At 38.2% G+C, this 21,315-nt stretch overlaps 3 protein-coding genes across 5 annotated transcripts; 2 read left to right on the forward strand and 1 right to left on the reverse strand.

Moving 5' to 3' along the window:
- Positions 1-84: 84 nt before the first annotated feature.
- On the reverse strand, positions 85-6,575 carry mettl8 (methyltransferase 8, methylcytidine). Its single transcript, XM_030081369.1, has 10 exons — positions 6,441-6,575; positions 5,673-5,838; positions 5,032-5,123; positions 4,570-4,931; positions 4,360-4,409; positions 3,993-4,053; positions 2,597-2,736; positions 1,821-1,927; positions 799-864; positions 85-709 (listed from the first exon to the last, which is right to left on the reverse strand). Exons 2-10 carry the CDS (start codon positions 5,822-5,824, stop codon positions 555-557), a joined length of 1,185 nt encoding a protein of 394 aa, XP_029937229.1. The 5' UTR covers positions 5,825-5,838; positions 6,441-6,575; the 3' UTR covers positions 85-554.
- Positions 6,576-6,596: 21 nt separating this feature from the next.
- On the forward strand, positions 6,597-13,202 carry dcaf17 (ddb1 and cul4 associated factor 17). Of its 2 annotated transcripts, none has more exons than XM_030081365.1 (14): positions 6,597-6,750; positions 7,479-7,582; positions 7,936-8,026; positions 8,192-8,328; positions 8,436-8,514; positions 9,313-9,402; positions 9,506-9,613; positions 9,817-9,919; positions 10,053-10,195; positions 10,846-10,955; positions 11,261-11,348; positions 11,560-11,646; positions 12,652-12,804; positions 12,891-13,202. In XM_030081365.1, exons 1-14 carry the CDS (start codon positions 6,628-6,630, stop codon positions 12,996-12,998), a joined length of 1,524 nt encoding a protein of 507 aa, XP_029937225.1. In that variant the 5' UTR covers positions 6,597-6,627; the 3' UTR covers positions 12,999-13,202. The 2 variants fall into 2 exon arrangements, with proteins under 2 accessions (XP_029937225.1, XP_029937227.1); XM_030081367.1 differs by having other exon boundaries at positions 11,563-11,646.
- Positions 13,203-18,405: 5,203 nt separating this feature from the next.
- On the forward strand, positions 18,406-20,943 carry cybrd1 (cytochrome b reductase 1). Of its 2 annotated transcripts, none has more exons than XM_030081371.1 (4): positions 18,406-18,653; positions 19,413-19,632; positions 20,012-20,166; positions 20,290-20,943. In XM_030081371.1, exons 1-4 carry the CDS (start codon positions 18,472-18,474, stop codon positions 20,567-20,569), a joined length of 837 nt encoding a protein of 278 aa, XP_029937231.1. In that variant the 5' UTR covers positions 18,406-18,471; the 3' UTR covers positions 20,570-20,943. The 2 variants fall into 2 exon arrangements, with proteins under 2 accessions (XP_029937231.1, XP_029937230.1); XM_030081370.1 differs by having other exon boundaries at positions 18,410-18,664; positions 19,424-19,632.
- The last annotated feature ends 372 nt before the right edge of the window (positions 20,944-21,315 follow it).

The raw sequence follows: 21,315 nt of genomic DNA on the forward strand, positions 1-21,315 counted from the left end.
TTTTTAATAAAAATATATGCATAAATATACAAATATGCATTGTGACATTATTATGCAAGCTGTACAATGTGTGAAACATCACTTGAAATAGGATATGCCTACTTAAAAGCAAAGGAATAAGGGAAAGTGCTTAAATAATAAAAGATATATATAAGACATGACTTCGGAGATCATAAATAATCTCCTTAATTAGTTCAGAATTATTTAAAGGGAAAATAAAATTAAAAAATAAAATCCCAAATCCCTGTCCAGTAACATTTTATAGATTTTTATTTAATTAGTCGGTTTCTTAGTTCATTGTCCATAGATCTATGGAGGTTCCTGTAAACAACGAAAACCTAACCATGAGCATTATATGTATGCACACACTGTTATATGCAAACCCAGAAAAGACCACTGATATTTGATACACATGTTTTTATAAGTTTATTGACAATAGTTTTGTCTGTGTTGCTCACATTCTTCATGGTACAAAAAAAAAATCTATGTAAGTACAAGTGCAGTAGTAAAATGCAGAAGGCCTAGTTCCAAATGGGGCCGTGCCAGGTGCGGTGTTAACATGGTGGAGGTGGATATGATTTCCTGTACTTGCTCTGCATCCACACCCGGTGCATTGCAACTTTCTTTCCTCTGTTCACTTGCAGTCGTCTGTCCTCCAGATTCTGCACCTCCTCCAATCCCGCGTTGACAAATAAGTTATGAACCTCCTCTGTAAAAAGACAGTATTGTCAGCTAGTCACTATTTAACTTAATGCACAAAAAACTGCAGCTGCCTGGAGTGAAGGAGTTTTGAAATACCTTTGGTGAAAAAGTAAACACAAGTTCCATCTCCACGTACGTAGAAATTCTCTGATAAGCACCGTCCTAACAGGAAGGTCAAATATTGAATTATTAAATACAAAAAAAACCTCAGGACACACAGTATACTGTAGTATACTAACAACATTATGTAAGGTCAATATCAAAGTAACTTAAATTTTGTATACATTTCAAAGATACACTTTTCAGAATGTATATTACTATTATACTGTAAACCCCAATCCATCCATGTCTTGTGAGCTTGACATATTTTTCTATGTTAAATAAACTTTTTTTTTTATTTTAATTAATTTTGCTAAAATATATAAAGCCTATTAGCCTTAACTAATAAAATGTTAATATGTAAGAGTAGTCACTTTCTTTTTCAATAAAATGAAAAAAAAATTCAATTTACATAACAAAAACACAAACTTACAACAAGAGCTGCAGAGTTATGCTGAAGACAAAAGTGTTTTGCTGTCTTAACATGAAACTGCCTCAATTTTCCATGATTTTATCAACTTATTATTTTCTGGTACACCTAATTTAGAAAAAAAATAGTAAAAGGAACTTTACATTCAAAGGCTGAGTACAGTCCATACAAAACCTAAATTTATGTTCTATTTTTTACATCAACACAATTTAAATATTTACATATGACATAAAATTACCAGGTTGCTGAATTTTTATGTTTATTAAACACAATTCACGATTCCCAGCTGTCTGGCTGGCCAGGGTCCTTTCTGATTGAAGTTTTTTGATTTGATTCAATTAGATTGAGTTTGAATAGAATTAAATGCTCAGAAAACACAAATTATTTTGTTGTGTGACTGAATAAGGTCTGTTGAACTGACATAAATTTCCAGTCACACAAGGGTCATGTGACACTGTTATTTTGTGCCTGGCGTACTCATAACTCGAATGTTACTGTACTGTACTAAACTGAAAATTTTCTGTGCAAGCTGTTTCCAAAAAAAACGTTTAAGTTGAGTGAGCAAATTAAGATTTAGAGTGAGACTAACCTTTCTTAAACCTAAGCTGTGAAAAGTCATATCTGCCATAATCACGGAGGAGAAACACGCCTCCATGTTTCAGGTAGGTAGACAGTCGGTTCACAACGGCTTGCATTCTGTCAGTAAAATGAAAAAGAGAACAATAATGTTACAACAGAACGAGTTAAAGCAACAAAAGAGCCAGGTAATTCTGCACATAATGTTATTTACAGTTGTATATTCATTTAATGCTCAAAACATAAGCCTTCAGTATCAATTAACCAAAAAAAAAACATTTTCCAATCTGAAATAAATTTCCTACATTAACCGGATCAAATATAAATAAATGCACGTGTAAATCAAAAATGGATAAATGTTTATCCATATCCAAGATGCTAATCCCTGCAATCTTCCATGTGCTGTGTGTGAAGCAAAATGTCAGTGTTGGGTATAAACCTCAATGTGTACAGTGCAAAGACCACAGCATTAAAATGATTAGCATTAAAATGCTTTACAATTGCCAGTTCTAAATGGAACACGGTGTAAAAGCATTACATTATGAATAAAGTAATCTGTGTCCAACTAGCCCAGACATCTAGGTTGCAAAGAGCTTTCATGCAAGTGGCGTACACTTAATATGTTGAACTCAGTATGAACAGAGTACGTAACAATGGATCTGTATTTAGACGTGGAGTTGGGTTTAGTAATGACATTCAGACAAAGCCTGGGGAAAATGGGAGGGGGCTGGCTGGCAGATGATAAATGACATCAGGCTCTCCTATCTTTGTCTCCTAACCTTCACCTACCGCTCTGGATGAATGGAGGAGAGCACAAAGACTGCCAGAATAACATCCAGGCTCTGAGGAGGAAAGGGAAAGGAGGCCACCTCCTCACAAATGTCATGGACAAAGGCATGACACACAGAGTGATCATAGTCTGGATGGTCCTGTGTGTGAAAAAAAATACCCAAAATAGTTAAAATATTACGCAAATTACACTCCAGCTTCATTAAATAGTGAATCTGATAGCGGCAGACTGAAGTCACTGGTAGGCTGCTACTGTTGCCACTTCTACTACTTGACACTTTGTGTACTGGAGCTGTTTTAAAATGTATTTCCCAAGCTTCATGCATATTTTTTTCCCCCATTTTTTCTCCATTTTCTCCATTTTTTGTTTCTTCATTACCTAGCAGTTGTGTACTTTGGATGATACATGTTAAATCTATAACATGAACACCCTGGCTCTGACCTTTGCACTTACTATTGGTTGTTTACGGTAGTTAAGGAATTTAAGCATTTTCCATTGTAGCACTCACTGTAGCTTATAAAAATTTCACTTCTCCCTCTGAAATGAAACAAAACAATGTCAACGTTCCTTCGTCCCTCGATAAACAATGAAATTAATCTATCTATGATTTAATTTGGAGTTGAATTTTTCCCAAAAAAACATCCATATCCAGAATATGTAGCTCAATATTGGACAGCAAGGGTATGACCACTGTAATTAGACTGCATAATTTGCACATCTAATAACGTAACCTCTTGCATATTGTGTAAATTTGTCTAGATTATATTAGTCTTAAATGTAGGCCAGGTTTATTGTTATTACACTGTCTGATATTCTGGCGGTGTTGTCCATTTAGACAGATTAAAGTGCATTTTCAGTTGTTTGAAATGAACACTAATAGAACTATGGGCCTTTTTGTGTGTCGTCCCACTACTTCAATTCATTCCTAAAACTGTGCAAATATGGATATCACTAGACTCCTTATTATCAGACTCTCTTTTCAACTTCTTTGCATTTCAATTAATCTCTGTGATGATTCAGCTGTAGCTTGGCACAGCTTGAAGTTATTCTGTAGCACTGTCAGGGATGTAAATTAGTGCAAGTGAGCAAGGGTCTGAAATTATCAAACCCAATTTGAATCATCATGCTGCTGAAAGAGAGCTTAAATACTGACACAGAGAAGAATTTTACATTACGAAACATGACTGCTTAATTAAATATAATGTTTAGGTGTCTAAATTCTTGTGATACCAAGGAGGAAAACGAAAGCGATAGTAAACGACAATTAAATAAATACCTTCAATATATTGTCATGTCGACAAAAACATACACTACCAACATATCAGTGCCAGTTTAACTGAGATTTTGTAAAACTTAATTTTCACATCAGTTGCCTACAATATTAAAAATGCTTACCTTGACCAGCTGAATTGCACGCGGGGAAAAGTCACAACAGTATAAAAATGCACCTGTTTCCCTATGAAACACAACAATAAAAACAAGCCCTGAATCATCACCTCCACAAGTCATGGTGTAAATGTACAATAAAGCATTTAAATATGTTCTCATATCAGTGATAATCCAACAAATATAGTAAGTTTACACTTTGCAAAAAAGGGAAAAAGCAATGCAAGGGTTAAAATGCTTGAGCTGCAAACGAGAACATGTGTGAAATGTTTTGTAATAATAATCCATGCTTAATTACAAGAAAAGTTAAAAAAAAGAAAAAACCATAGGAAATAAGAGACATAACAAAATGAGTATATTTCAAAAATATACTCACTTGATTGAGTTAACAACAGGAAATACACTGTTACCCACACCACATCCAACCTGTGAAGAAAAGACATTTTAATTCTACCAAGGAGCCTGACAAAGAAGCTTTGCATGTGAAATTACTCAATGCTTTCAGTGCAGTATCTTATAACCTAATTTATATATTATGATGTATTGTACCAATCAAAAGCCAGTAAATGTAAACATATTTAAAAACCTCCAAGATCCTGAAAGAAGCATGCTGTCCAGGGAAGGAAGCAGTTTGTGCAGCGGAGTCATCATTTTCTAGCTCCTCTCTCCGACACGAGTGTTGGCGTGCGGAAGAGTCTGTCTTTCTGTGCTGCTGAGTGAGACTACAGCGCTGAGGGTGCCCGCTCTCAGTGTCCCTGCCAGATCCTCGAGGTTGTGGGTGCACGGTCTGTTGCCCACCCTGACAGCCGTCTGTGGCGATGCTTTCTGCCCGCACAGGAAGCAGCTCTGGGAATTCGAGGAGCAGCCACTTGCGATCTTTGAAGAACTTGTCCTGGTGCATCTCATAAAACTTGTCCCAGTAACTGCAGGCCTCTGTATCATATTTACCTGGGAAGAGAAACCCTTTCAAGTTACTTTTTTTGTTGCAGTGTGACCTTTATCAAATCTAACTTGACAGAATCTTGTGACAGAACAAACTCTTGCTTGCCTTGTTCATTTAGAGGAATCCGGACACAGGAATTTTCTTTTGCCTTTTGACGGGCAGTCTCTTTCTCCTCCTCTGTCCACTGCACATGATCCCTAAAACATAATAAGGCATTTCAGTTAAGTATGAGTATAATTTCAGATACACCTATTTGTTTATATACTGAAAAATAAAATTCCCATCTACTTTTTCTGAAAATATTCAGATATGTATTTGTTGATGACATGCACTCAGAGTGTATTTTGAATTGTCCATGAGCGAATGTATTTTCATTGTCAAAATTATGTTTGGACATATGCCTGAACAGATTCTGATGTGTATTTAGATTTTATGTTTTTGCATCAAGACATCGTCAATAAAACATACCTGAATTTGAAACAATAGCATGCCAAAAGACAAATCCACTGCTGTATTTTACATTTGATTGACACTTCCAAGTGCTTCCCCAAATTTCAGCTGTCTGTTGTGAGCAGGCCTATGCTCCATCCCATCATCTACATATATGGTATATGGTATTTAAGCTTACTGATGTGAACCTCTCACTGGCAGATGTAAGGCATTGATTTACCAAGTGAAACTACACCATGAAAATACAGTACAGTACAGTTTTTGCTTATAACTGCCCTAATGATAACAACACTGACCACATGTTGTGCTTGAAGATGTCATCAGGATCAGTCAGAAATCTCGCCCCTAGTGGAGCGGGTGGTCTTCCTCCAGTGCTGTTTAGTCTCATGGCCAGTCTGCTGAAAACTTTAGCCACTATGGCTGGAGAGAGCCTCTGCACTGTATGCATTTTACTCTGTTTAACTGCAAAAAAAAAAAAAAAAAAAAAAAAAAAAATTAGTTGATTTCATACAAAATTATCATGGACACAAATTTTCTCTCAATCTTTCAAATACAACAATAGTTCCACTGACACATAAATCCCAAAGCCCTGATATAACATAATCCACACAACGTGCAATATGATAATAATTTATTTGCTGTTCAGTATCAAAGCATCTTATGCAAACGACTAATGAGGTGATAGCCTATACTGCTGTAATGCACAGTGCATCAAATGTGCACATGGAGAGAAAAGTGCTCATAACTGTCAGTAGTTTTCTGTCTGTGAATTTCGCTCAGGGTCAGCACCGGAAGTCTTGACCGTGCCCGGAAACAGGAGTTGAAGGACTACAAAAATGGAGCAGCCGGTGGCAGCTAACGTTAGCTAGCCGAAGACTACAGCGGCCAGCATGCAGTGTTATTTTATACCCTAGTTTTTAACTTACTGAATACAGTGAGTCGCTTACACACGAGAATCACGCTGGACGACACGTAGCTGACTTTAGGCCACACGTAGTGAGCTGGGTTAGGAGTTTTTAGTGAAGTTAGGATATGGAGGTTCCGGCTCCGCCGCGCTAACTTACACTGCTGGGAGCTTTCCTCTTCGCGCCAGGCAGGGTGGATATGCTGAGTGGATTCAAGCTCGTCCAAGTGTTTTTTTCTCAGGCAGGGCAGCTAAATTCCGCCTATCGGTCTTTGGTTGTGGTGTTAGGTTCAGCTCCCTGATGCCATGCTCCGGGGCAGTGCTCTGGCTCCCGGTGTCACCTGCTGATGGCGCCGTGCAGGAGGAGGACCAGCAGCACGGAGCTGCTGAGCCTGCGGTCCACAGGCAGCCTGCAGGCTGGCACTCTGTCCAGACTGAACATGAGGATCCTCAGGGGTGTTATCCTCCAGGTGATGACCAACACGGTCTCTTGAAATATTTCTTATGACTGATTTCAGTCTGGATTTGGGCGTTAAACACGTCTTTTAGGGCAGCACGATATGGACAGAGTTCCGTACCTCGATATTTATGCCAACTAGCTCAATAGGAATACGATATACAATATGACTATAGTTCACACTATTTAAAGTGTAGCAACAGTGAACATTAATTCTTGAAAAACAGCATAATTATACCAAATGGATGTAGAAACTGCAGTTACTTCACAATGTGTTTTATCAGAACAGAACAGAATAATCACTGTCTTAGGGTGTATTAAAATAAATAAAAACAATAAAAATCAAACATTTTGCTGCAATTTCTGCTTCAACAATATTTTAAGTGTAACAATGGTGAAAATTGAGCATTCTTCAAGAAACGGTGTAATAATGCCAACAGGATGCCTAGGTGGAGTCTAAGACAGTGCTTGTTTTTAACTATTGTTTTAGGATATTGTGTGTCTTTTATGGATGTTTTTATGTGCATGAATGTGTGTAGCAGACTCGCTGAATTTCCTTCAGGATTAGTTCCATCTCATCTCTGATCTCAGTTACTGTCTTAGGCTAACCCTAACCCTAAATGTGATTTCGTCCATATTGTTGCATTTTGAGATATTAATATCACACATATTCATATCTAGATAATGATATGCTAATGATATATCGTTCAGCCCTAATACCTTTACGATTATTAATTGTAGGACAGCAGAAATTTCATCAAAGTGTGGAGCAAGACCTCAAAATCTTCAATAGCGTATGAGAATGGAAAAATCTACTTTGAAAATTACCAGAATTGCTACAGTTGGTAAGTATGTTGTTCTTTGCCTTTTTTATCCCTGCAGATTGCAGCTTTTTGAATGTAAAAAACATTAGGGCCACTTATTATTTTTATGAAGTGACTTCACGTAAAAGCCATTATTGCTTGTTGTTTTTTGTTGTAAAATACATTCCAGTCAGAGAGGATAAAGCAAAGCTTGTTAGAAAAGGGTGTTTAAGTGCTGCGAGTGCTGAGGTGTGTGTTGTGCAAAAAAGGGCTGCAGCTCCACATGTTCCAGATGTTTTGTGCATTCAATGTATATTTACAGGGCTGTGTTCAGTAATATGGACAATATGGCAATATGTCTTGATTGTCACTCAGAATGAGTCTTCTGGTTTCAGTGTTCATTCTCAGCCTCAAGTTCTGTACAAGCTGCCTAAGCGGTCCAAACTTGAGAAAATTGAAGATGCTCTACTGTGTCAGAGCCCACTTGTAAGTGAAGCCGAACACCTCTTTTAAATTCATTTTAAATTCTTTTTTCTTTTTTTTCTTTTTTTTTCATTTTTTCAACATTTTTTAGCACTGAACTAGCTATAAGTAGATTTTTACTAGGATTTGTCAGACTGTGGTGTTCAAAACATGTGTTTTTATTGACAGGACAGAGCATTGACCTCCCCCTCTGACCACAAACCCAGCCTCTTGGTTTTGACAGCCAATAATTTCCTGTATCGCCTTTCAGCTGAGACAGGAGAGGAACTTCAGAGAGTTTACCTCTCCCCACACCACAAGTTCAGGTATCTCCACCCCTTTGAGTTGTTACAGTGGAGGAGAAATCATTTCTTTTCGGTTTTACTTTATTTTGAGTAAGCCCGTTGCCCTTATGTGTTGCTATTTTTGGTAGGTACCTTGGCTGGGATGTTTCTCAAGAGATATTTTATGTCAAGTCCATTCAAAATAAAGCAACATCTTTGGCACGGCAGGTAATGTGAATCCATATGGATTTATTTGATTAACTTTCATGGAATTTCAGCTTTACTACAGAGTGACAGTAGGGTGTGTAAATAGTAACTGAGACCATAGTTCCAGCCATTCATGAAATTTCAGGGCTATCATGAATTTTGAAGGGTGTATATGAGACAGTAAAGCATTAAACAAAGGAAGGAATAAATATAGTCATATAGAAAGCCATACAGGTAGTGCAGGGCAATATGGACAAAATACTATCATGATAAGTTTTTTCATATTGATCAATTTTGATAATAATCACAATATACAGTATGTTTAATTAAGCTCCATTCAAAAATTAAACAGCATTTTATGTGGACTAAAGTTAAACCCTGAACAAACTAGACAGTTTGTAACAGTTTAAAATATTTATTGTTTATTTACTGTTGTGGCATCTGATTGGCTACACTATTTTCTGTTTACATCATTTCTTCTGTGATTGGCTGGCTGCTCCTGTTTGTTTGTCTGCACCCGGGGCTGTTTTTGTTGCATCATCGGCTGTTTGTAGATTGTGTAAAAAGGACAGTGAAAGTTGTTGTTTTATGCAAAATAATCCTGAAACTTTATCGTTGTTGTTGTTGTTGAGGCATATTGTGATATTTATCAAAATCATCTCATCATACAGCTTCACAATCAGGGAATCTTACAGTATCATTACACACAGAATGGAAGTCCTCATTGTATGTGTTAGCAGGATGGCAGAGTTTGTAAACAGGCCCAGAGAAGATAAGGGAAAAAGAAGAATCCATCTTTTTCTTCTCTGAATTTGACAGGCAGGTATCACTCAGGACACACTGATGCACCTGGCCATCTTTCATGTTTTCCCCTTGCAAATTGTGGGCATTATGGAGATCAGCAAAAAGGTGTGCAAATGTTTTTATTTCCACAATTTCTAATTAGAGTTATATAGATATAGATGTAGATATCCTGCATGTGTTTAAGTGTTGATAAATCTTCATCTTTCAGGTGTTTGGGAACGGTGTCACTGATGTGGTTCTGTCCCAAGGTGTCCTTGCTGTCTCCTACAGCAGCAAGTCAGTGAAGCTGTACAGCTTTGAGCACATTGTGAATAAGGTACATATTCTTAAATCCGTAACGAGCTCCTGCAACAGTTTTGAGCAAGTTTTAATAAAAGAATTGAAAAAATAGAATTAGAAGAACAATGGTGTTGTCCCATGAATATGTACATATTTCATTTTTTTTCCTTTTGGGTCCTTTTGCTACTCACAGCTTTTACTCTAATGCATGTGAAATTATTTTGTTATTCTTCTTTCCAGTACATGACAAAGAAATTTGCACTTGGGCAGAAGAGTTCATTGCATGGAGGCAAAACAGTAGGAGAAGCTCCCTTGGGTATCCCAGTGAATATCCACTTCAGTGGTGCGGCAGTATTTCACTATGTCTTTTGGTCTGAGAGACTTTCATTAGACCCTAATGAGGACTGTGAGTAGGATTGCTTTCCGCTAAGATGAAAAAAAATGTATATAAATTTTTTTTCATCCATACTCCACAGATTGCCCCCCAGTGCTTTTTGAGGTGTCGTGCTCTGATAACAGTGTACAGATTGGAGGCTACCCATGGCACTACATCTACACACCACCTCACAAGTACCACAAGGGGACTCACCACATCTGTTCACTCGTGGATAGTGTCCTGGTATTTCAAAAGAATGTAACAATGTTAAAAATGTTGAAAATGTCAGTGTAAGGGCCACAGATGTTTTTAGCAGTCTTTGTCTCCAGCTTTTTTGGAAGACAAGGACAGAACCAAAATGTGGCCTTTTTTGCGGTTTTGTTTTGTATTCCTCAGTATTTCAGTGTGTGTGTGTGTGTGTGTTTTTTTTTACACACTACCTCCATTCTTTTCTTACAAGAAATGCTTTCCTGTATTTCTTACATTTTGATTTTCACAACCCTGTTCATTCCAAAAGCGTCATGAAATATCAAGCACCATTAATGGGCACCTTTTATCATTTCAAGTGTGTATTTTTTCTTACCTTTTCCAGACTGAACAGTAAACAATTTGTTCTGGTGCTGTGTAGACTCCCAGTCACAAATCAAAGCAAGAGAGTCTTACATCCAGTACAAATGAGCAAATGAACATCGTGTTTACACCTCTTGAAAAACTTTTACTTTGAAGAGCTGTAAGAGAAATAGTAGCAATACCGTTGTCACAGTGTATGTACATTTTTATCATAATCTGATATTATTTCTCATAACCTTCCCTGCAACACAAGCAACAACTGAATAATTGAGGTGATGTGTCATGGTTTATAACTGTCCTACTTTGTATTTTTGTGAAATTAGGCAACAAATGGAATACAAGATATGAAATGCTGCTCTCTGGAGACTGATTGGATCTCCTTCCACCCTGATGACTCTGGAAGAATCATTCATGTTGGACCTAGCACCATAAAGTGTGTATGAAAATGAAGATAACAGTAGAAAAAATCTTTGCTGGGTGTGGAGCTGAATGCACCAAAAGAATGGATTTAAAAAAAAAAAACAAAAACAAAAAAAAAAACATTGCTCTAAAATACCTAAAAGTTAGTAAAAATCCTAAGCATGTTTTTCCTACGACATTGTCCTCAAGACGGCAGTACCATGTTCTTTGGTGCATATAATGACTGTAATGACTTTTCTTTTTATTATATCATATGGGACATATAATTACATTTATAACACAAATGAAAATCCTATTTTTTTTTTTTTTATCTTCAAGTGTCCTAAAAATTCTCACTGAGCTGAACAGTGGTTTGCCATCTGAGGTGGTTGAGGATTTCTCCATCTCTACCCACCGAAACAACAATGTGAGTGTTATGTGCAACACTGATTATACACATTTAGTTTTTCCCGTATCAAGAAACAAAATCTCAGACATTTTAAGATGTGTATTCACTGTGGTAGGAAACTCTGTGCAGCTCAGCCAACACAGTAAAGAGAGACAACACAGTTGATTATCTCATAACTGTAGAGTGGTTTCCAAAATTGCTCATTCATGGTTCTGGTTTCCATCGACAGCAGGCAGCCTCCCAAGTCAGTGTCACCTCCTCGGGCCGCACAGTGAAGAGGAGATTTGATCTGCTGGATGACGACCCAGAGCACGAGGTATCCAAATGAATACCTTTCATCACTGATACAGTTGCCCTACATTGAATAGACTGGGAGGAAATTAACAGTTGAAAAAATAATAGTCCTGTGATGTTTTGTCTGCTGCTTCAGGGAAAAAAGCCTTCAAAAGTAGAAACACACATTAATGGCCCAAGTAAATGATCAGGTATCACATTTATTCAGAGGCCAGCATATTAAACAGCCCTCACACAATGTCAAAGTGCATCATCCTCTCAGCTTTCATCAAAATGAATTAGTGACGCCTGGATCTCAAATCGAGGTTAAAAATTTTGACCTTAGCTATAGCACCTCCATCAGGCTGATCCGTGTAATTTTCAAGGATAACTGGTTTTGTTCAGATTTAAGGTTAATCTGGAGGTCTGTCGTTTTATATTTGGTGACATCTTGCAGTCTGATGAATTGGCAACATCAGAACATGTTTTCAAACTTCCCCATTTCGAGCCAGGTAAAGAGAGACGACATCTAGCTTCTTGTTGTTTTCACACTCGGTGGAAATCAACTCACAAAACATAATGAAGGACCAGTGACAGAATAAATGGTCTTGGATCACCCAATGTGCAATTATGTTTCCAGAGAGGAGCATGACAGTTCTGGCTTCAGCCTCTGTGTGCTACACAGAATTCTCTATAAACTGACCCTTATGATGTAAGAGTTGGGGCTGTTCGAGGTTTGAAATTTTTACAAGAGTTGGGGCGTTTCGAAGTTTGACATTTTTACACTTTTATTATAAGTTAAACTACAACACTGGTTAGGCAAGTCAGTGTAATTTTTTTTTTTTTGATGCCAACACACAGTGTGGAGATGCATCATTCCTCCCAAGTTTCACCAAGAATGTGGACTGGTAGTGTTTGAGATATCACTTTTAAAAGATGGACATGGCCCAGTGCATACATGTTTCTGTGTCAGCTCTTTATCCAAATAGCCATCAAATGCTCCATTTTAAAGGAAAACAAACAAAAAAACAACGGGTTAATTTCACAGACATTCCGTATGGTGGAGTATGAAGATGAGCTGGACCTTCTGGCAGTCGTGGTGACAGAAGGTGAAGGGGAGGGAAGAGCCGAGGTCAGACTGCATGACAACAAGAGTGGCAAACTCCTCAGGAAGCTTCATCTCGTGGAGCCGTGGGATGAGGTGAGAGTCTGATGCCATTTGTTCTGACTCATGAAGCTGAAATGTCTGTGCACATGGACTTACGCGTTGTGTATCTGTTGTTTCAGACTTTTCGACACGAGTTGTTCTTTGACAAAGACACGATTGTTCACATTGAACAAAAGAACAATAACTTCTGCTGCCATGTCTACAAACTCCAAGCCACCAGAAAATAAGGGTTTGGTGCAAAAGTGACTTCAACTGCAGGAAATCAACTTTTGTTAGGATTTGTAAATATTCATTTCTGATTCTTTTTGTACGATTTTTCTGTTGAACTGATAATACAGCCAGTCATGTGGACTGTTGAACACTTCAAAGCGTACTGTCTTTCTATCTGATGTGCTAAACAATTGTTGTTAATAAATTTGCTAGTAAAATAAGTTTGTTATCTATGGTCTTTTATGATTTAAAAAATAGATAGATAAATAAATAAATAAAGCTTTTCCAAATTTTCTCAGCTAGTGCCAATTTCTTTCTGTCCATTAGCATCACATACATTCACATATGGAGGTATCTGACTTACATAACAACCCTAACAAATAAAGAGGGATTTTAGGTACTATGGAAATATTAGACATGATGGTTGCCAGAGCACAACAGATAAAACTTTCCATTTTTCATCCTTTAGTTCCTTCCACAAATAAAATCTGGCACAAAACAGAAGTGACTATATTTGAAACAGCAGCTGTTCATAGCTGTAGCTGCATGTATTTGTTATATATTCCTTTGCATTGTGGACGTGTTTGAATGTGTGCCTCCTGAGATTTTGGGTGCACCTTCTCTCTCTTTTTTTTTTTTTAAACACTTAACCATTTTTTAAATTTTCAGTGAGCAATGCACTGGATAACAATAGAATGGCAAGCATGTCCTAGCCTACTAATGATGCAGGATCTCTCTCAGTGACAAATTGTGTAATCCCTCCCTAATGTATTAGAATTCAAAATGGCTTCTCAAAGTTTAGAAATGTTGCCTTTCATTTGAAGTGCCCCATCAGGCTAATTAGTTCAATGTTTAAAGGCCAAAATGGTGCCAAAATACATTGTACCTCCACTTCTGATCAAATCACATGAGAGGCATCCATTAAGGCAGGGGTGTCAAGCTGGTGCCACGAAGGGCCCCAGTTCATGTCACCCCTGCACTAAGGTATTACAGGTGGTAGCTGACACAGAACATTTGAGACAGCAATGGTGACTTTTAATTGTAGCGCCCCCGTTAGGTCAGTCATTGTACTTAAAAACAAAATGCCAAGATAACTTGTTGCCGGCTGAAAAATGGAGCCACCGCTCGGGCCTGGTTCACCTGCTGCACACCTGAATCTCAAGCAAACAGGAGCTGACATAGTTGGATTTGACAAAAACAAACATAAATGTGATTAGATCAGATGTGGAAACTAAAGTAGAAAATATCCAGTGGTTGAAAGAGTAGCCACCTGGGTGTCAAACTCCAGGACAGTATTGCTACTTTGCTGACATTTAACTTATGAAATAACCCAGATAGCAAAAGTTGTTGAATCAACATTGATTTATGGTCAGAAATGTTGATTTTTGGTTGAATTTTGGTTAGGGTTAAAGATCAATGGTGATCAACCACTGAGAAGATGAAAGGTTGAAAAGATATCGTTGAATCAAAATTGTATTATGGTTGAATTTAATGACTGAATGGCCAACACTGAATCAATGTTGAATCTATATTGTAAATAGGGTGTATATTGTAAATAGGGTTGCCAACTGTCAGGCAGACAAATAAGTCTTGGGCCGTCAAATGCCTACAAGACTAGCCTACCTGAAAAACACCGGGCAAACAGCTGATTTCTCACCTGTAAGGAAAGAGGAGCTAAACAAGATCCTCCGTGAATTTTATGGAGATTTAATTTCTATAATAAAGAGAATGAAATGCCGCAGCAGAATCAGCAGCACGGACAGTACCAACATTTTATGGGTACCAACATTTTAAATTAAGCACCATATGCTGTGGACAATGGATCGTGATATTTTTATCAAATGTAAATCTTCTTGACACTTGTGCGTAATGTGTAAAGACAAAAACATCTAAAAGTCGCCTTTGGACAGAGACTGCAAGGAGTGAAGCAGACCAAATGTCCCATAGCCTATTTACACTGAGAGGTAAGTCCCAGTCTGCCAGCCGCTGCCACTGCCTGCACTTTCTGTCTTTCTTCCGACCGCACGTCTTTCTCCTTCTCGCGGTAAGTTTTGAATTTTACTTTTATATTAACTGAATTTTGTGCAAAAATAGCCGTGGTGGGTTGGGCTTGACCTTGATGTAATATGTACGTAAACATTAGCTGTAATATCTGTTTGTGTATAAAAATAAACTGTTATGCTTTGAACATTTGATCTGTGAAATGACAAACTAATATAATATAAAATGTCAAGAGGATGTTTAATAACCAATGAGTATCCAAGAAACAGTTGACATAAAATTTTCATCCAAACAGCAACGTGCTGGTAGCCGTTTGTCCCGCCCACTTGCTCTGGTCTCGTCGGGAGCAAGACGCAACACAGGGTGCGAGAAGAGTAGGAGCGGAGAGAGAGACTGTGGTCTGCGGAGCCGTGTGGACATCGGAAAGCGAAAAGCAGGAAAAATAGAGGACAGCAGAGAAATAATACTCGAAACGGAGTTTATTGAGGCCGGTAGGAGTGCTACCGAAGCGGTCGCTAAAGGACAATAAATATTAGAAAGTCCGTTCCGTCCGTTAGCCGTTGTTAAGCTGCTAGCTGGTTGCTAACGCTAGCTTGGACTTGTCGGGACTTGTTGGGAATTTCAATTTTTCTTCAAGAAGCGAGGTAAATACCTTCCCGCTGTAAACTGTTTATGTCACTTTGGTTCATTTTAGAGTAAAAGCTAACTTGGCTACTGTAAATAGAGCAGAATTCATTGAAATCGCTTGAGTCTCACAAGGCTATATGTTTGTTTCGAATCTTCCCGATTCTACCAGGTGCCGCCATTTTGTGTTGTGTCCCGCCTATTCACAGAAATCGGTGAGAGCAACTGTCTTTTTTGAGCGATTCTGTGTTATTTCTGGTATTATATTACAGTTTGTACATGCAGCCAATTGGTTACAGTGTGGTTTAATATGCTATTGGATCTGCAAATGTCATTTTATTCTGCACTTCATGTACATATTTTATTTCATTGACAGCTATGTAATTTAGAATTATATTTTGCTGTGTTAAAGGGCATGTACACTAAAAATGAAATATGTGCAGTGATGCATATTTGTTTTTTTCAATTTCATGTTAATGTAAATTACATGATATTAGATGATTGATAAGATTTCTCATATAGTTGATACTAATGAGATTTTCTCTGACCCTGTCTGTTGACAGGTCAGATTTTTTTTTTTTTTTTTTTTTTTTTTTGGTTGGATTGTTTTGTTTTATTTGTCTTAGAGCAGGGGTGTCAAACTCGTGCCATGGAGGGCCGAGAGGCTGCAGGTTTTCATTCCAACCAAGAACTCCACCAGCCCTGCGTTCCAATACCCATACTACCATACTATTTAGTAGGGAAAAAAAGAATTAGTATGTCCCAATACATACTAAACTACATATTTTGTAAGGGCAGCTGCAGTACATACTAAAAGTAAAAAGTATAAGTATGCGATTTGGAACGCAGGGCCGGTGATTTCACTGATCACCCTACCTCGAAACATAGAGGCGGGACTAATCAGTGAAATCACCTGGTGGAGTTGTTGGTTGGAATGAAAACCTGCAGCCTCTCGGCCCACCATGGCACGAGTTTGACACCCCTGTCTTAGAGGATCTTCCAGTGACGTAGATGGCAAGCCATTCCCCATCAATCTAGAACAGGGGTGTCAAACTCGTGCCATGGAGGGCCGAGAGGCTGCAGGTTTTCATTCCAACCAACAACTCCACCAGGTGATTTCACTGATTAGTCCCGCCTCTCTGTTTGGAGGTAGGGTGATCAGTGAAATCACCTGGAGGAGTTTTTGGTTGGAATGAAAACCTGCAGCCTCTCGGCCCTCCATGGCACGAGTTCGACACCCCTGATCTAGAAGGAACAGATTTCAAGATACTACAGGATCACTGGACAGGTTCTGCTGCACTCTCCGGTGTGGTAGGCCCAGTATCAGCAGACACCCCCACACTCAGCACTTTATTCACCCCCTCTCCCCCAATCACCATCACACACATTTGCCCATATCCCTGGAACTCTGATCTGCCCAAACTTACCTGGACCTCTGAATTCATTTACTTTGCTCACCAACATTTTCTTGGACTCTGGACTTTCAACCAATTTACCCTTTCATTCATTGTGAATTTGTGGCTGAGTGGTAGGACATTCTCCTTTGATGGACGGTGTTGTGATTTATTTTGTGTATTTTGTTTTGGTTATTTGAGATATTGGATTGGAACTGGATTATATTTAACTTGAATTTGGTTTGACACTGAATATTCAGGTTAAGAGGGTGCACCCAAGATAGAATTGAACCCAAAAATACATTTAGACCCGGGATATAATTGTTGCCATTCTATAAGTCTGTTAGTAGACAGTTATTCACTGTTACATATACTGTGTTTACTATATTGTATAATTGTATTTTCATGTCTTTTTTTTTTTTTTTTTTTTTTTTTTAAATACATACCTGTAAAAGGTTTACAGGTTCATGGACAATAGACTGTTGTTTTTGTTGGTTTATGGTTCATGTTCATGTTTATGGTTCATGTTCATGTTCATGTTTATGGTTCATTCAGTTCAGTTTTGAAATATCTGTATTGGATCTAAAATGTTTTTAAGAAATAAAGATGAATAGCCTGTTTTCTGTCATTTTTTAAAAAAGTAATTCAGTTACTTAAATTTTGATCAGCTAAAATCATCAGATGATGGTTGAATCCATGTTGATTCAGTAACATTGTTTCAATGTATAATCAACTAAAATTTGAATGTAGATTGCCATTTAGATGATGGTTGAAAATCCAACATTGATTCAATGTAAAACCGAGAGGACACTTTTTGTACAATTTCAATGTTGGGCGTCAATGTTGATTCAATGTTCCTGCCTGACCACATTTCAATATTGTTTCAATCAAATTTTGCTATCTGGGAAACGTACTAGTGCAAACATCCATTTGTAAGTAAAAGCTCATTTAGTAAAGGTTACTGTGTTAGGTTACTTCTTTCAATAGAGGTTACCTAACACTGTAATAATGTCAATTTTAAAAGAGGGATATGTCAGTTCTAAAACAAGGATAGTGTATACTAAATACTTGTTTTATGAAATAGAAAATAAGGAAATTACAAAATTAAATGCACAAAGTAAGTCAAGATTAGGCCACTCTTGTCTTGAGAGACAGACTAATCCTTCACTGAAAATGGCTGCACCGTTTGTTATGTACTATGCTCCAGGTTAGATTGCTTATGGAGAGTATAACATATAACTAACTGTATAAAATCATTAGTGAATGTAAACTGCTGCTGCCTCCCTTGAGTTATATATTCTCAGGTCGGCGTGCAGATACTTTGATAAACACAGGCGTTACAAAACTGCGTGGCTCCGGGTGTTTTCATTAGTTTGTGGGTCATGTGATCGCAGTCCGCCCCTCCAGTTAAATTCAGGCAGTTTGTCAACAGCTGCTGGAGTCAAGTCGCTTCCCCCTGCAGCTGACACTGATGGCGATGGAGAATGTGAAGCAGTTCGTGTTCGTCCTGTCTGCAGCCGCGGCTGTCGGGTTTGTCTGTATTGTATTTGTCCTGAGATGGGTCCTTTACTTCAGAGAGGGCTTAGCCTGGGACGGAGGAGCCGCCGAATTCAACTGGCATCCGGTTTTAATAGTCACTGGATTCATTTTTTTGCAGGGAATAGGTAAGGCATTTCTTTGTCTCTCTCTCTCTCTCTCCAGGTTCCCTGAAAGGAGCGTTAAGTTTTGGCTGATGAATGTGAACATAAATGTTTATTCTACAAGTCTTGCGGGTCGGCTCCCTGAGCTCGGGATGTTCGCTGTGTGCTGAGGAGTAAAGGGAGAAGCGCGCAGTTGTAATAACTTTCACTCCCGAAGTGAGGTTAAAAGTCTCCGCTTCAAACTTGGACAAGGCATAAACTTTGCAAAGCAGGCGTCGTCACCCACTGGAGTCTTCCTCATTCTGCGTTTTGATGGCCTCCCTTTGCTCATTGTTGATCAGTAGTAGCGCTAAATGAAAAAGGGAGGAAATGATTATATTTATAAAGCATAAAAAGAAAACGCACATATATTGAAAAATCAAGTGTTCCGAGAAAAACATTAATTCATCATTAATTCATGAAAAGATCCTGTTGCACATAACTTGCATCTGTTTGACCTCAGTATGGTGTGCACTATGAATTTGCGTTAGAAACATTTATTATCATGAAATAATAAAATAAAATCAATTGTAGCCTGAGGTTAAGTGGTTACACCATCCACCATACCCCTGCTTATCATTTGCTAAAATTAATACTTTTCAAAAAACATTGAAATGAAATTAAAGGGAGATACTGAGCCTACTTTTACAGAAGAAATTTTTGTCATGTTGTCATTCTGAGAAGACTGCAGCATACTTTGTAAGGAGAATTTGCTGAATGACACTGGATGATGCTTTCTTTCAGCCATTGTTGTGTACAGACTGCCATGGACCTGGAGTTGCAGCAAACTTATGATGAAGTTGATTCATGCAGGCCTAAACTTACTGGCCTTCGTGTTTGCTGTCATATCCTTGGTAGCAGTGTTTGACTTTCACAATGCTGCCAAGATCCCCAATATGTACAGCCTGCACAGCTGGGTGGGACTGTCAGCTGTTATACTATACGCTCTACAGGTAAATGCACTGTAATATTGTAAGCATGAACTCACAACTATGAAAATGGAATCAAGCCTTTTCTTTTTCTGTTGTAATATTAATTTATAGGAGTTTGAAGTCTTTGTTTATCTGACATTTTGTGTACATATGACATTTGTTGTGGCTGTGTTCTCAAATCGCTGTATCCCTCCCATCTTTTCCAATTTGCCCTTGAAGCTACAGGGCATGTCATATTTTAAAGGTGAAATTCATTATGGTTTCCTCTCTGACGCTATCAAATACAATTGTGACTATAAGACAAAGTTTCTTTTTTGTAATGTGAAGTAGTTTAGTAGACAACTGTGTTGGCTATCTCAGTATCTAACAATTTGTTTGCCTTTTGTCCCTCCATGAACAGATCCTTCTGGGAATAGGTGTATACTTAATACCCATTACACCAGTATCCATCAGAGCAGCGTTTATGCCCATCCATGTCTACAGTGGCCTTTTCATCTTTACCAGTGTTGTGGCCACTGCACTTATGGGCATCACAGAGAAACTCATTTTCAGCCTGTAAGTATTAACAGAAGGAAATGAAGACATAAAACAATTGGTGAAATTACAAACTATGTGTAAAATGGTGTACAATGGCCCTAGTGTGGGAATAACAAGTCTTTGTTGCACTTTGTCACTAAGGAAAGACCCAGCGTATAAGAACTCTCCCCCGGAGGCAACTTTTGTGAACGTTCTGGGAATTCTCATTGTGATTTTCGGAGCTCTCATCCTCTGGATAGCCACTCGAACGTCTTGGAAACGCCCCAGTGACCAGGTCTTGCACACTCTGCATACCAACGGGGGAGGTGAGGCCAACTCCAAAGTCGGTCCAACCATGTCTCAGCTTTCTGGCGGAGGAGATACTGAGGCCTTTGGGGATGTCAGGAGAAGAAGTAGTAAACTAGACGATCAGGTCGACTGAGACGCTGTGACGGACTTACAGCTGATTCTGTCTCTCATGCTGAATGTGTCTATATCTGCTTTACACTGGCCAGAGAAAGTCACAAAGAAAATGCAAATATCTTTTTATACAGAGCTTTCTCTCAAGCACCTAAATCTTGGCTTATTTTTGGAGTGACTTTGTTTTCTCAAACATGTATTGTACCTGAATAACTGTAGTAATAATGCTGATCTAGCTGCTATTATTGAGATGATATGTGAATAGTTTATATAGTCAAATAGCATTATTACATAACAGCAACTTTGCCGTAGTCCTCAGTACTCTGTATTTTTGAAATGTATGATCACAGCTGATCACAACCCATACATATTTTACAATAAATAATTGCACTTGTATCCGTCTTGTATCTTAGCTTCCTTGAACACAACACTCAACCAGCCATTAACTACTGACTTTGATGACCAATGAAAAGGAAAAATAGCCCATTCATACCACAGAAGTTACTCAGTGCATGTAAGAGCAGTAACATAGAGATTCATCACACATACCTCAGGCATCATTAGGGTGATATATATATGAGCTCCAAAGTGTTAAAGTAATGAATTTCACTCATAAAATTGTGTCAGCACTTCACAGAATGAAATGAGATATGCAAGAAGGACATGAGGTAACACTAAAATTAGGATCTGGGCTGCCAAGTTCAGACATGATCTAAGCTAGTTTGGAAAACAAAAATCAGTGAAGGAGAGGGTTTGCTCCCTGTCGGC

This window comes from Myripristis murdjan, chromosome 21 (genome assembly GCF_902150065.1).
Source record: "Myripristis murdjan chromosome 21, fMyrMur1.1, whole genome shotgun sequence".
In the NCBI taxonomy this organism is placed as follows: domain Eukaryota; kingdom Metazoa; phylum Chordata; class Actinopteri; order Holocentriformes; family Holocentridae; genus Myripristis; species Myripristis murdjan.

Bases quoted from the DNA above. Each gene is read 5' to 3' on its own strand.
- mettl8 (XM_030081369.1), bottom strand. From the start codon at position 5,824: ATGCATACAGTGCAGAGGCTCTCTCCAGCCATAGTGGCTAAAGTTTTC. The intron at 4,410-4,569 runs GTTTTTAAATAT...TTTTCTTCACAG, and splicing joins CTTCTTTCAGGATCTTGGAG to GTTGGATGTGGTGTGGGTAA. The intron at 865-1,820 runs GTTAGTCTCACT...CCTTCCTGTTAG, and splicing joins ACAGCTTAGGTTTAAGAAAG to GACGGTGCTTATCAGAGAAT.
- dcaf17 (XM_030081365.1), top strand. From the start codon at position 6,628: ATGGCGCCGTGCAGGAGGAGGACCAGCAGCACGGAGCTGCTGAGCCTG. The intron at 6,751-7,478 runs GTGATGACCAAC...TATTAATTGTAG, and splicing joins TCAGGGGTGTTATCCTCCAG to GACAGCAGAAATTTCATCAA. The intron at 10,956-11,260 runs GTGTGTATGAAA...TTTATCTTCAAG, and splicing joins GTTGGACCTAGCACCATAAA to TGTCCTAAAAATTCTCACTG.
- cybrd1 (XM_030081371.1), top strand. From the start codon at position 18,472: ATGGCGATGGAGAATGTGAAGCAGTTCGTGTTCGTCCTGTCTGCAGCC. The intron at 19,633-20,011 runs GTAAATGCACTG...CTCCATGAACAG, and splicing joins TTATACTATACGCTCTACAG to ATCCTTCTGGGAATAGGTGT. The intron at 20,167-20,289 runs GTAAGTATTAAC...TTTGTCACTAAG, and splicing joins GAGAAACTCATTTTCAGCCT to GAAAGACCCAGCGTATAAGA.